At 36.1% G+C, this 14669-nt stretch overlaps 1 protein-coding gene across 1 annotated transcript; it reads left to right on the top strand.

Annotated features, from left to right (window-relative positions):
* Window positions 1-8021: 8021 nt before the first annotated feature.
* LOC143353104 (uncharacterized) lies at window positions 8022-14063 on the top strand. The gene is made up of 7 exons (XM_076786162.1): window positions 8022-8490; window positions 8547-8672; window positions 8752-8960; window positions 9056-11568; window positions 11650-11783; window positions 13542-13754; window positions 13847-14063. Exons 1-7 carry the CDS (start codon window positions 8338-8340, stop codon window positions 14015-14017), a joined length of 3519 nt encoding a protein of 1172 aa, XP_076642277.1. The 5' UTR covers window positions 8022-8337; the 3' UTR covers window positions 14018-14063.
* The last annotated feature ends 606 nt before the right edge of the window (window positions 14064-14669 follow it).

Here is a 14669-nt window from a genome sequence, read left to right as displayed (position 1 = left end):
AAGAAAACATTGGAAACCTTTTCAAAAGAAAACCGTGCGCAAGGGTTTTTGAGGTCGCTGGACACGAATATGTTAATTTAACATTTTAATCAATAATTTAATTTTCATTAATTGATTTTTTTATTTTGGTCGGATAACATGATTTTTCTTTTATGGCAGTGTACATTCGAAACCATGTACATGCTGATGCATGGTCACGCAAGCAATTTTAATTAAGTAATAACTTTCAATCGCAAGATTGTCCTCCAAAGTGTACACATTTGACACAATAGGAAGAAACAAGCATTACAGTTCGCAGTATTTGACTGAAGAGAACATAATAAAAATATGATTTCACAATGTTAAAATTAATTTGTAAAGTTGTTCGTTGTGGTTTGAAGAAAATGACATCGCAACTCAAATGAACAATATTCGTAATTTCGAAAAATTGTCCTATGGCCGGCTTTCGGGCATTCTCGCATACTCTGCGCAGTGGCGTGCGATGATTTCCGTACATTATTCCTTTCGTTATTTCCTAACTCGTGGTGATCTGGACTTTGTCAGCCAGGTCTGTCCTGCTCAGGTACACGTGTTTCCATATTTTATGGAACCCAGCCTTATTTGCGCCAATTTGCTTTTCCCCGTCGAAGGACCCGAAATGAGAGAGCACTTGAGAGTGCCATAAACCTCACCCCCCGTACCAGGCCGAGAGGACCGGGCATGATAATTCGTTGGTTTCGTCTCTGGCAGAGTTGGGCAAAATATTTATCTAAATAAAAATTTCGAATAACGAATAAAAGATAAAAATATTTGTATTCGTTATTCGAAGGTTCGAATTAAAAAAGTATCTTTATCCGACGAGTATCGAATAAATAATTCTATTCCACGAGAATGTATCCGACGAATAAAGTTACTTTTCTATTCGAAGCGGATTTATTCGAACTTCGAATAATTTTTCCATCTTTTATCTGTATCTTTTATTCGAAGGCTTCGAATAAATGTTCGAACAACTTTTGCCGAGCGCCGAGCATCAAAGACCCAGCGACGACAGACGACATACAATGTAAGCGGATGGAGAATCGCGGACGAATGAAAGTTTAAACTTTTAGATTTTTCAATATATCCTCATAAAATTGTGACGAGCGTATGGAGGGGATTTTCCTGATGAGAATGAGGTCAAATTCGAGTGTAATCGAACAAGTTTCACTGATTCGTAATGTTACGATAAAAATCACAAACAAATGATGCCGTGTTTGGACTCATTTTGATCGTGAAAAGCTCTACAACTCATTCGTATTAACAATATTGTTCTGATTAAAAATATAAAAGCATAAATTGCCAATAATGCACGATTCTCCATCCGCGTATCTTTTATTCGAATCGTTATTGAAATAATTTTTTATCGAAACAATGCCCAACTCTGGTCTCTGGTGCGTGTTGAGCGCCAGTGTCGGATGACAATATGATACCCTTATTTGAAGATCTGTTCGAATAAAGTCTGATTATTTACTACTTATTTATAGAATAGAAAAATATCCGTTATATTCTAGTAATTAACTAGAATGAAATATGTTGTAGTCCATGTAACAGTTGAAGAGGTTTAGCAATAATTTCTTTTTTGCAGCTTGAGAACTATTTTTAGAAATTACAGGCGAAGTTTACAATTTCTGCCTACATTGTCGATGAACGGGCCTCGCTTGCGAATTATTATCTCCGGGACTGTTTCCACTTCAGCTACACTACTTTTTGTTTAATTTAGAAAGGATACGGCTGTTATAAAATAATTTTTTCGACCATGACAAGTAACTTTACAATGTAGGAAACTGTAAACAAATTCCTCTTTTGCGTTTTTTTCCGATGATGAGCCAGTGATTCACATGTTGGAAAAAATATAGTCACATTCCCTGAAGTTTCCCCTTCAAAATGAACCCTTCAGAAGAATGGAGAATTCTGATTGATTACGTATACATGTTAGTTTGTATGTGAATTGAATATGTTCTACAAGAAAGGTGTCATTGCTCAATGAAAACCACGAGAAGGTGGTGATTATTTACTTGACAATTAGGGTTTCATAAAATATACTTCAAAACCAGAATTTCGTGTTGTCGGCTTTGCAGTCTGCGAGGTACTGTCTGCAAAATATATGTCTAAATAAAAACTTCAAATAACGAATGAAAGAAAACAAAAAATTTGATTCGTCATTCGAAGGTCATAACGTCGATTTGGGAGTTCTAGTCTTAGAATTAATGGAAAAAGGGTGACACGTTTTTTGAAATGTCTGTAAAATCAAGAATTTGTAAGAGATCGAAAAATCCTTTGAGATTCGGTCACTAAACACCACATAGAAAGAATAAAAGCCGAAACATTACTACAACAGGGATGACCCATAGTTCTCGAGGTAAAAATAGGGTCATTTAGTCGTAAACGAAGTCTGCTGGTATTGCGGAGCGCACCACTCACCTACCTGAAACGGGGACACCCCGCGTCCTTTTCCAGCTCATTGTGAAGTCAATGTTCAATTCTCTATCCTTCTAAAGGGGTCATTACGAAGGGGAAACGTTTTTAGTAGATACTTTTATGGTTTTACTTTTCTGACTTTATAATGTAATGAAGAAAGGGTGATCCGTTTTTAACACGTCTATTTAAAATCAACAATTTTTAAGATATCGAGAAATCCTTTGACATTCGTTGCATGTTGTTATGTTGTACTTTCAGACGTAATGAAATAGCGAAAAATAGGGCTGCCAAGCTTGTCCACAATGAAGAAGCGCGGGAACAGTCAAACAAGGATATTCCCGAGAAGATGAATGTGGCACCAACAATGACCAGCGACACAGACTGTTGCGTCGCGGAGTCATCAACGCGGGAGGAAACCTCCGAAAAATCCACTATCGCCGAATTGAGCATTGTGGATTTGCGGCACATCTTCGATGAGATGAAAAAACTGGAGAGCCATTCGGAAACTTTGAAATGTTCCATGGCCAATTTAACTATAACCGGCATGAGGCGCTTGGGCTTGGCGACAAAGATACAAATCGAATGCAAGATGTGCAAATATAAAGCGGAAATAAATAGTGAATCCGCAGAAAACAATAGATTGAATATCAATTCCAGTGCGGTCGCCGGCACAATGACTAGTGGAGGTGGTTACACGCAAATGGAGGAAATGTTCTCAGCAATGAACATTCCATGCATGTCTCGATGGATATACAGAAAATGTCATGACGACATCGTGAAGACCTCCATCAATGCTGCTGAAGCAGAAATGATAGCAGCGGCTGAAGAAGAAAAACGCTTAGCCATTGAAAGAGGCGACGTTTTACCATCGGGAATTCCATTCATCCCCGTCGTGGCTGACGGTAGTTGGATGAAGAGATCCTACCGTACTGGAAAATACGACTCCATGTCCGGTGTGGGTGCAATAATTGGATACCACACGCAAAAAGTTTTATTTACTGGAGTGAAGAACAAGATGTGCGTCATATGTCACAACGCTGCCAGAAAGAACGAAAAGCCGAAAAAACATTCGTGCTTCAAAAACTGGGGACGACACCAAACGTCGACAAAAATGGAGAGCGACGCAATTGCAGATGGCTTCGAGACCAGCATAAAAAAAGAGGTCTCGTGTATGCGACACTGATTTCTGACGGCGACAGCAGCGTATATAAAAAAATTTTGGATTGTGACCCGTACAAAGCGGAGATGGTTCGTGTGAAAAAGATTGAATGCACGAACCATTTGCTACGCAACTTCTGCAATAAACTGAAAGATATTGCGAAGAAGACTCCGCCCGGGAAATACAGAAAAGCCGTAGAAAGCAGCGTTCGAAGTATGCGTACGGACATTGCGAAAGCTGCGGAATACAGAGTGAAGGAAAATTATTCGATCAATCGCAAGATAAATAACTTGCAAAAGGATTTGACGAACATTCCTAGCCACGTCTTTGGAGAACACAAAGAGTGCCGAAGACTGGGATATTTCTGCGACCGCATCGCAAATAACGACGAAGAAAACATGGTGCCGCACCTAATGGAAAACGGAATATATTACAAGATTCAAGATATCTTCCGTCCGCTGATAGCTCACGCTGAAACTTTGTTATATAATAGCAATAACAACTCAGTGGAGAGCTTCAATTCAATCATTGCGAAATATACTGGCGGCAAAAGGATAAATTGGAGTCAAAGGGGATCGTATACCGCGAGATGTGCCGCTGCTGTTATACAGTACAACACAAAAGAGGTATTGTCCCGCATTATGCGGGCCAAGCGAAAGGAGCCGCCGAAATGTTTGGAAGCCATGGAGAAACGAAGAAAAGAAGAGAATGAAAACAGAAACCAAAAGCGGAAGTGCTCACCGAAGAAGGCGCGAAAGCCGTTTTCACAGACGACGAGAGACAATGATTACGGACCCAGCGCAGAAAAACCGGACATGGAGGAACATGTGTTCAACCTAGAGAAGGAAAGACACATGGAAATTCTGCAGGATTGGCAGAATAATAGAAAAACCATTGAAAAGGACACCACAGAGCAAGTGAAGAGCCAAAAATGGCAAATGTATAGATCGAAATTACTCACGGCATCGAACTTCGGGCAAGTGTGCCGACGTTTGAAAAAAACGCCGTGTGGTAATTTGGTAAGGTCGCTGCTATACCCAAAAGTTTTGGACCTGCCTTCCATTGAGCATGGGCGGCAGTGCGAACATATGGCCCGAGAAGAACTCTCGCGGAAAGAAGGCATCAAAATAAGAAAATGTGGCCTTTTCATCGATGCCTCAATCCCATTTTTGGGAGCTTCTCCGGACGGCGTGATCGATGATGACGACGGTATCGTCGAAATCAAATGCCCGAAAACGGCAGAAAATATATCGCCAAAAGAAGCAATAAAAACAGTACCTGCAGTACGCAAAATATTTGTGGATGATGCGGGTACTGTAATGAACAAAAACCATTATTACTATTATCAAGTGCAAGGGCAGCTGCACATTACGCAAAAAATGTATTGCCTGTTTTGTGTTTGGACACGCAAAGGCTTGATATCGCTAAAGATATATAGAGACGACACATTTTGGCAGCAAGAAATGCAATCGAAATTGTCCCGATTTTACATACATTGCATGCTGCCGGAAATAGTGGACAGTCGACACAACAGGAGTATGGCCATTCGAGAGCCCTCCGATATAGAGCGAAGAAAGCCTATCGTCATCAGCTCGCGAATCATTGAAATCGCTCGAGCTTCCTGACGCGATGTCGTCGGGCCGCACACTTTGAAACAGTCTGCGGAACCGCTGATTACTTCAGCGGTTGAAAATTGCAAACTAGATCATTCTTTAGCTCGCGAATCATTGGATTCGCTCGAGCTTCCTGACGCGATGTCGTCGGGCCGCACACTTTGAAACAGTCTGCGGAACCGCTGATTATTTCAGCGGTTAGAATTTATTTATTTTTGCAGATTCGACTTCCCTGATAGATTCCAGAGTGCTGCCAATGGATCCCAAACCATCCGACTGCGCATCTCAGACCCGGTAAGTATACACAATCATACGAATTTATCTATTATATGTTTCAATACTTTATTTGTTTTTATTTATGTCATGTTACAGATGAGATTCATGCGGCCAAGTCCAATAGGAGGACTGAGGGGACGTTTCTGTAATCAATCATACTGTTACAATTTCATTATATTTATAATGTAATTTTTGTATTATGAATACTGATAAGGTTTTGGCAGTTTTCCTTATCCTAGCAGCGAATGCTGGTATTCTTTTTCTGCCAAATAAAACATTTTCTTTTATTACTATGTATTTTGTTACAGTTATTTCAGCATCCTTCCGTCCCTCATCCCTCATATGCGTATATAAAACTTCTAAAGTTTTTACTTCAATATCTAAAGTAAAAAAAATATTATAAATTTTGTTTAATTTTTTGTGCGCTTCGTGGCATGGAAAAAGCTGCTTTAATGATATGTGAATATAATTTTCTTTCTGATCGGAAGTGAATTCCGGCTCACTTTCTTTTTAAAAGAAAATTTTGAAAATAACGAATAAAAGATAAAAAAAATTTTATTCGTCATTCGAAGGTCATAACGTCGATTTGGGAGTTCTAGTCTTAGAATTAATGGAAAAAGGGTGACACGTTTTTTGAAATGTCTGTAAAATCAACAATTTGTAAGAGATCGAAAAATCCTTTGAGATTCGGTCACTAAACACTACATAGAAAGAATAAAAGCCGAAACATTACTACAACAGGGATGACCCATAGTTCTCGAGGTAAAAATAGGGTCATTTAGTCGTAAACGAAGTCTGCTGGTATTGCGGAGCGCACCACTCACCTACCTGAAACGGGGACACCCCGCGTCCTTTTCCAGCTCATTGTGAAGTCAATGTTCAATTCTCTATCCTTCTAAAGGGGTCATTACGAAGGGGAAACGTTTTTAGTAGATACTTTTATGGTTTTACTTTTCTGACATTATAATGTAATGAAGAAAGGGTGATCCGTTTTTAACACGTCTATTTAAAATCAACATCGAGATGTCTCATCACACAAACGTAATAGTAACTTGTTCGAAATCCGGAAAATCACAGGAAATTTATAAAATTTAATATATAATTATTATATAAAAATCGATTGAAAATATAAATACATAACGATAAAACATAATAAAATAAAAAAAAAATGCGTTAGTAGGCAGGATTTGAACGCTGGTCGGCCGGGTGAAAGCTTGGCACGCTACCGTCGCGCCACACCAATTTTTGTAGTGTACATAAAATACGGCGTGACATAGACGATATATATAAATATACATATATATAATAGTATACATATATTATTACATTTATGCGCTTCGTGGCATAAAAAGAGCTGCTTTAAATTTCATTCAAATGAGATTTGAATATAATTTTCTTTCTGCCAGGAAGTAAATGCCGGCACATTTTCATGAAGTCCTGGTAATATATATAAAATTATTATAATGTTAAGAATAAATTGATTTAATTTAATATACATCAAATGATTTCATTAGCTTTTGCATACACGTGACCGCCATTCGAGTTTCATTCCAGAGATATTAGCGAAAAACTGCAGAGGTAATGTGACAACGAGTCCTGCGTATATCTACGCGCCCGTGGCAATGTATGTGTTAGCATGTGTTGGTCGGCTGAATCGGGCTCACGAGGCAGGAATCAGTTTCACGAAACGCTTGTACATTTACGGTTTTGATGACATGGCAACAGTGAGGCGAAGGATTATATGTGGCAACCATGTCTAGTCGCTAGCTTTCTCTCTCAATTTTCGTTTCTCTCTTCCGCTACTACTCAATCTTCTTACCATCCTCAATCGGCATTTCATATATTCTTTTTTACCGATATGTCGTAGACGCGACGTAGTTCCACAAAAAAAATTTTAACCATTCCACAATGAGTTTTCCCTACTGACCGTTCGAGGACCGTTCAAGAATTGGCGTGACAGTCAAGGTCAAATTCCTGCCGGCCCCCTTAAATTGCATGGAACTGAAGGGCCTTTCTGACTACATAAACGTGAAGTGGCCTCCCTTCCCCTTTAACGGGGGAGGGGAGGTACCTTTATAATTTTAAATGGAATCCCCTATAAAATGTTACATATTTAGATTCTACAGGAAAAAACAAGTCAATTTTGTCTGAAACATTTTTTTGTCAGATACTTCCATGATGAGATATAACAGTTTGAAGTTTCGAGTTGTAGGTACTTGAAGCGCTCGGAAATAGCGTTATGGAATTATACGCGCTTGAGTCCTTTGCTTATTCGTGAAGAAATAAAATGTACTTTAAATTAAATGTTCAAAATGTCCACCACGGGCTTGTAAACATTTATTTACTCGAAACATCAAAGTTGTTCTAACATTTTTTAACATTTCGGGAGTCACTGAAGCGCAAGCGTCACGTATTCTTTGATTCATATCCTCTTTTGTCGTCGGTGGTTCAAACAGAGCTCTGGTCACAGCCTACTCTATATACATATACTTCGTGACCTCTGTCAATAAAAATTCTTCATATAAAATTCGTGTTATTACTTCTCTACTATATTTTATAACCAATGACATGACACTTTCGCGCCAAATTTGTCAGACATTTGTCAATCAACATTGTGATCTGTTTTAAAAACAAGATTTGTAATTTTGTAGGTTTAAAGTAGTATTACTGTTATCTATTAAAAAGTATTCAAGAAGTGTTCACAATTTGATTTTATTTACAATTTTTTGAAAATGCTTTATAAAATATTAACAAACACTATGTTATAATTGCAGAATTTTATGTAGCCTCTTAAAGTTTTTATAGATTGAAATAGGTAGAAATTAATAGGACTAGAGAATTCCTTTTTTGAGAATGAGTGAAATCAGTGGTCCTGATGACGGAAATACTGAGAAGGAGCTTAATGCAGGAGATAAATGTATGGAAATGGCATCACCGAACAAGATAGTAGATTTTATGGAAGAGATACCCAAAAAATCGGCTGAACTTGTTAATTGCGCCCAGAAGGTATTATTGTATAATAATAATTGTTGGAAATAATCTTTCGGATATCTATATTACAGGTACAAAATGGATTTCGAACTCTAATAGATTCAGACTCAGAAGAAGAAGTTCATGAAACACAGTCAAGCCCTGTAAAGGATAAAGTATCTAAACAAAAGGGACATGATGAATCTCAAAAGAGAAAAGTATATCAATAAAAAGTATCAATAAATAAATTTGATACATTACATTTTTTTAAATATATATTCCTCTAATAAATTTTAGGTTTCTCTAAGAGCTAGTAAAGAAGAAGCTATGAAACAAATACAAAGTGAAACTCAACGGTTAGTAAGGGAAACTGAAATTTCACTTCCTTATCATAGGCCAAAGCAGAGAACATTGCAAGAATTTTTAAGTAGAAAAAAGGTACTGTCAGCTCTTCCGAGAGCTCCTACAATGGCAGCTAAACTAAAAATGTCATCTGCTATTGTTGAGTAAGTAATTCTTCAACGTAAATTTATTGATATTACGTGTTTTTGTTTTGTAGTAAATAATTAGTTACTAAATTTGCATTTTTTTCATTGATCAGCAAAGTACTGAAAGAAAAAGAGAAAGAAGCTGAAACGTTTTATAAGTCTTCTGATTCAGAAGAAGAAACAACAGAAAGTTATTCCAAAACTGATAAAGAAAACACGAATAGAGAATATATACAGAAATTTAAAAAAGAAATTGTTCCAAAGAAATTGTTTGCGCATGATAGTTTGTGTGTAAATAATAAAGGAGAAAATAACACAAGTATAGTGCACGAAATAAATAAAAGTATTACTAAAACGAATGGGACCAAAAATAATTTACCAATGGAAATTGATGCATTGCAAGTAGGTAAATCAGATGATTTAGCAATATTAAAAAGTAATCGTGATACTGTTACTGCAGAAAATGCTGATGTACATATTTTACTCAAAATCACACATGAGACAGAAGGATCTAATAAGGAAGGTGATGTCTTATTACAAGAAGAGATCATTGAAAATGAAGACGGAGAAAGAAATATGATGAAAAGAAGCTCCGATAAAATTTGTGGGAATGAAAAAAATAATTTACAGACTGATGATGATTCTTCAAATGGGTCTAGTTCGAATATTAACGATTATGCAAACATGGTGAAACAATCGTTAGGAATAGTTGCAGAAGAGTCAGATGAATATAACGAATATGGTCTACCTCCACCCAAGTTAGATATCACTCCAAACATTAATGAGAAGAAAACATTATTGAGTATGCAAAATGTAACACCTAAATTAAGAGGCACACCAGGTACAGTAATTGATTTAACAGATGACAGTCAACCAAATAAGAAAGCAATAAATGCCTTAATAGATAGGTTTGTATATAAACATTCTAAAACTAATAATGAAACAAACGATACATCAAAAGTGACTGTAACAAAAATGATAGAATCTCCTGATGGATCATCGATTAAAGTTAAAGAAACGCTTCCATATAAACTTCAGAATTGTGAGAAAGTTGATCCTAAGTTGCAGAAACCTGGAGCAAAGTTGTTGCGCTTGAAGCAGGAGTTGAAGGAAAAAATAGCGTTAAAGCGCGAGGAAGAATGGAAAGAGAAGGAACAGGAGATGAAGGAATATGATATAGAATGGAACGAAACTTTGGATGAAGGAGACCAATTTAGCAAACTGTACTCGCCAAGTATTGCGACATGTGAAAGTGAGGAGGATCAATTGGACGAGGATGATATATGTGAGAAGAAGGAAAAGAAGAGGAGTAAATGTGAATTTTTAGATGATGAAGCCGATGTCAGTGATAACGAAGTAGACGACGAGGATGGAATTATATACGAAGGCGAAGATGAAAATTCTGAAGAAGATGAGGAAAGACTAATTGTGGAAGACGATGAGAACAGTACTTCCGATGCTACTGACGCGAAACGAAAACCGTTTAGACGAATTGTAGAACCAGTAGAAGATGATTCACGATCATGTGATACATTGAATAATGAAGAGGCTGCAAATAGAGACAATAAAACATGTTCATTGCCAATAACGAACATGTTTCATAGCGACAATGAAAGAGACATTCCAGTCTCTCAAACGCATGTTGAAAGCGATTTAGAACATCAACTGAATCAAACACCACTAACCAAAAAAGCAGAATATTATAGTTTTGTTTCCCCCGCGACGCAATTAACAGCGTTGAGTACTTGTCTAAAGGATGAAAACGAGATTGCTCCGACTGAACAGGAATCGTTAGTGGTTGAGCCTGATCTGAATCTGATGGAAAGTCCACGAATCGGGGACTTATCACAAGGGAGTGATTCGAAAAATCGAGCGACCATACACAAGAAATTACTTTTTACTGATCAAAACGATATAATGGAGGATGAACTCATGGAACTATGCTCTGGTAAATTCATGACCAACAAAAATAGTCTTGATTTTTCGAAATTGTCAAATACAACTGAATCACAGTTATTGGACAGTGAGCCTTTAATTAAAAATTCGCAAGAATCAGCATCGATAAAGGACTCCATATCCACTGAGACGGATGCTATCCATGAACGACCAAAGGAAAATGATGAGTCTGGGCAGAAATCATGTGTTTTGTCAAGTGACGAAAATGAGGACGAAAATTTGATGGTACGAAAAATTAATAATCGATCAAAGAAAAAAGTGAAGAAACTAGAATTATCCGATGACGAGGTAGAAAACGAATGTTCAGTGTCTAGCGACGAAGATAAATTTATAGATTATGATTCAGAGGAGAATGAAGTTGTTGTCTCAAAGAAAAACATAAAGCAATATGCTGCTACATTTTTGGAAAATGAAGCTGAACTCAGCGAGAGCGACTGCGATGTATCTGCAGACGAGGATGAGAAAGATATGGATAATTTAGAATTGGAAGATGGGGACGATGAAGAAATTGACGAGAGACAAGTGAAAAACCAGTTGGGTAAACTTCATATGAAACAGATATTAGACGAGGATCAGAAAGAAGTGAGGATGCTCAAGGAATTATTATTTGAGGAAGGCGATTTGTTCAGTGAAAGCGCTCGAGAACGAAAGTTTAAATGGAAAAACATAAGTATGTTGAACGTGTGATGTGTCATGTTCTTTGATGAATGAAGCTAATCTCAAAACAAAACGAAAAATGAATTTATTTTAGATAAACAAGACGATAATGATCAGTTTCAACCTTCTGAAGACAAAGATGGTTGGGTTGATTTGTCCGATGAAGAAGATGAAGCAAAATGGCGTAAAATAAGACACGACAGGGAAAAGTTTCTGGCAGAAAAAATGGTAACATGTGTTGCCAGTCAAAAGATTGGAATTTTCTTTGTTCTTTACGTGTATGCATACTTTCTTCGATATATTATGACTTCGTTAATTATAATTGGTAAATATTATGTGTAGGGGTGGCATGGTTCGGATGACCTTGACATATGTATCAACGTCACCCTCCTAACTGACCTAAAGGTTTTAGCTCCCGCTCGTTTTTTATTAAAAAGATATGCAACAAAAACTTGTCGATGCTACTGCATTGCTATTTGTCGGTACATAGTGTAAAAAATATTCATATACCCTTTAGAAACGAATAACTATTTCAAAATTGGACCAAACAGCTTGAGGCTTTTGAGATGTTAGAAACATTAATTTACTAGGTAATGTGTAGAACTAATTTTTAAAAAAAATTTCTATTGGTTGCAATTGCGAAGAAAAAGGTATATATCACAATTTTTAAGTTTTTATCTGTCTGTAATGAAAATTTAGGTTTCTTTGATAGATCTAAGTAAGTTATATACATACACAATGTTTCTTCTAAATCGATCAAGGTTGTTGTGAAATGTAATTCATTGAAAGTGGCAAAAATTGCTAAATTCGAAGATTTTTACATCTTACAATACCTATAGTTTTTTTATGCGTCAACTGGTTTCAATGAAACTTTGTACACGTATACAACTTACTTACTTAGATTTACAAAAGACATGTTTTAAATTTTCATTATAGGCACAGATAAAAAATGTAAAAATCATGATTGTTACTTTTTTCTTCGTAATTGCGACCAATAACAATTGAAAAAAAATTATTTACCCATTAGCTAGTAAACTACTCCTTCTAACGTCTAAAATAAATTCAAGCCGTTTGTTCCACATTTAAAAAATTATTCGTTTTTACTGTATATGTATGTGATCTTGGTTTTGACACATGTTATCAAGGACACTCCGAAATTTAACGACACACAAGGCGGCCGCCTGCTTACGCGTGAGATAATCCTTTCCTAATATTTTTCCACATTTAGTTTTCATACATTTGTTATTATTTCACGCGTACGTTGCCAGCCATCTTACGGCGGCCGGATTACCACACCTAATCTAGACCAACGTACTTACATACTTTTGATTGAGTTATAACATAACAGACACTTTTTGTAACTTTAAATTCCAATCCTAGATCAAAGCTTGTATGTAAAATAAGAACTCGGAGATATAAGCGACCATCGGCTACATTCGTGAAAATGATACACTAATATGAGTGACATACCAAGAAAGAATGGCAAAGCTTTTTGCCTTAATACGTACACCATTTCTACGAACGTATTAGTCGTTTTAGCCTTCAATACTTAAAGTGACTGCTATATTTTGTAAGCTTTTTAATAAAAAACGAGCGACGGCTAAAATCTTTTGGGGGTTACTCAGAAGGGTGACAACATATGCTAAGGCCAAGGTCATACGAGCTACCTCCCCTAAACGTAATATTTACCTTATAATTTATTAATTACTTTATTTAATGAAAATTATTATAATGTTACTTGCAAAGTTTCATGTCAACAAATTTAATAGTCGTATAGTTTTGATGAATGGGAACATAATAATAAGCTGATATTTCTGATATGAAATATGTAGTTCAATATTTGTCAGGTTATACAGGTTGTAAAGTAATATGCGATACATGATTTTACAAGTTTTTCGAATGATTGAAGAACATTCCAAACTTTTGTACATTTTAACGATTTCAAAGAGACTGCTAATAACTATACATTAAATATTATATTTGTAGACTAGTGTAGATACCGAGATCGAGAATGATTTAAATAATAGTCAAATATTTAAATTTGGTATGAAAATTCTGAAGAAGAGACGAATCAACGAAAGTCAAATAGAAAATACAATGTTGGATTCGTCAGTTTCTGCAGCTGATGCAAGAATACCTCACACTATAGCGGACATGTTGAATAGCTCAAATTTAGAAGGAAAATCGCGCGTGATTCATGTAAATTTTGATATTAGAAAATCATTTACCGATGACCAAACTGTTAAACAATTCTTACGATACAAATCATTTGTAATTCTTTATACTTTCAGAGTGTAATACAGAAGCGTTCGATACTCGCGAGGGGAGAAGAGTCGTTGGCTCGTTTAGCTGCTTTGGCAAGACAAAAGGATGCGCCACTATCATCGATAAATGGAAAGAAATTTGTTTTTGCGCACATTGATTCGTCCTTAGAAAACACAAATACAGATTCAGCTTTGTGAACGGAATCTCAACGCTATAACGTAAAGCGAAGAGCTTGACACGTCTACACGCGCGCGCGCGCGCGCGCCCACACACACACATTATAAATATAAATACATATACTTATTTATACAGTCGGTGTACAAAGTATTCGTACACCTTTTAAAAACATATAACCTTTTTAGAATTGGACCAAACCGCCTGAATTTTTTGGAGATGTTAGACGGATTAATTTATCAAGTAATGCATAAATAATATTTTTAAAAAATTTTTATTGGTTGTAATTGCGAAGAAAAAAGTAGAGGTCACAATTTTTAAGTTTTTTACCTGTGTCTGTAATGAAAATTTAAAAAGTGCCTTTTGTAAAACTAAGTAGGTTACATACATGCATAAAGTTTTATCGAAATCGATCAAGGTTGCCATGAAATATAATTGATTGAAAAAAGCAAAAATTGTAAGAAACTGTGATTTGAACCCTAAATTTAAAGATTTTTACATCTTACAATCCCTATAGTATTGTTATAAGTCAACCTATTTTAATGAAACTTTGTGCATGTATGTAACTTAGATCTACAAAAGACACTTTTTAAATTTTTATTACAGACAGGTAAAAAACTTAAAAATCGTGACCTCTACTTTTTTCTTCGCAATTAAGACCAATAGCAAATTTAA

The sequence above is a fragment of the Halictus rubicundus genome, chromosome 4, assembly GCF_050948215.1.
Source record: "Halictus rubicundus isolate RS-2024b chromosome 4, iyHalRubi1_principal, whole genome shotgun sequence".
Taxonomy (NCBI): Eukaryota; Metazoa; Arthropoda; class Insecta; order Hymenoptera; family Halictidae; genus Halictus; species Halictus rubicundus.
Note: the sequence above shows the minus strand (reverse complement) of the source record. Positions and strands in the feature narration are given on the sequence as shown.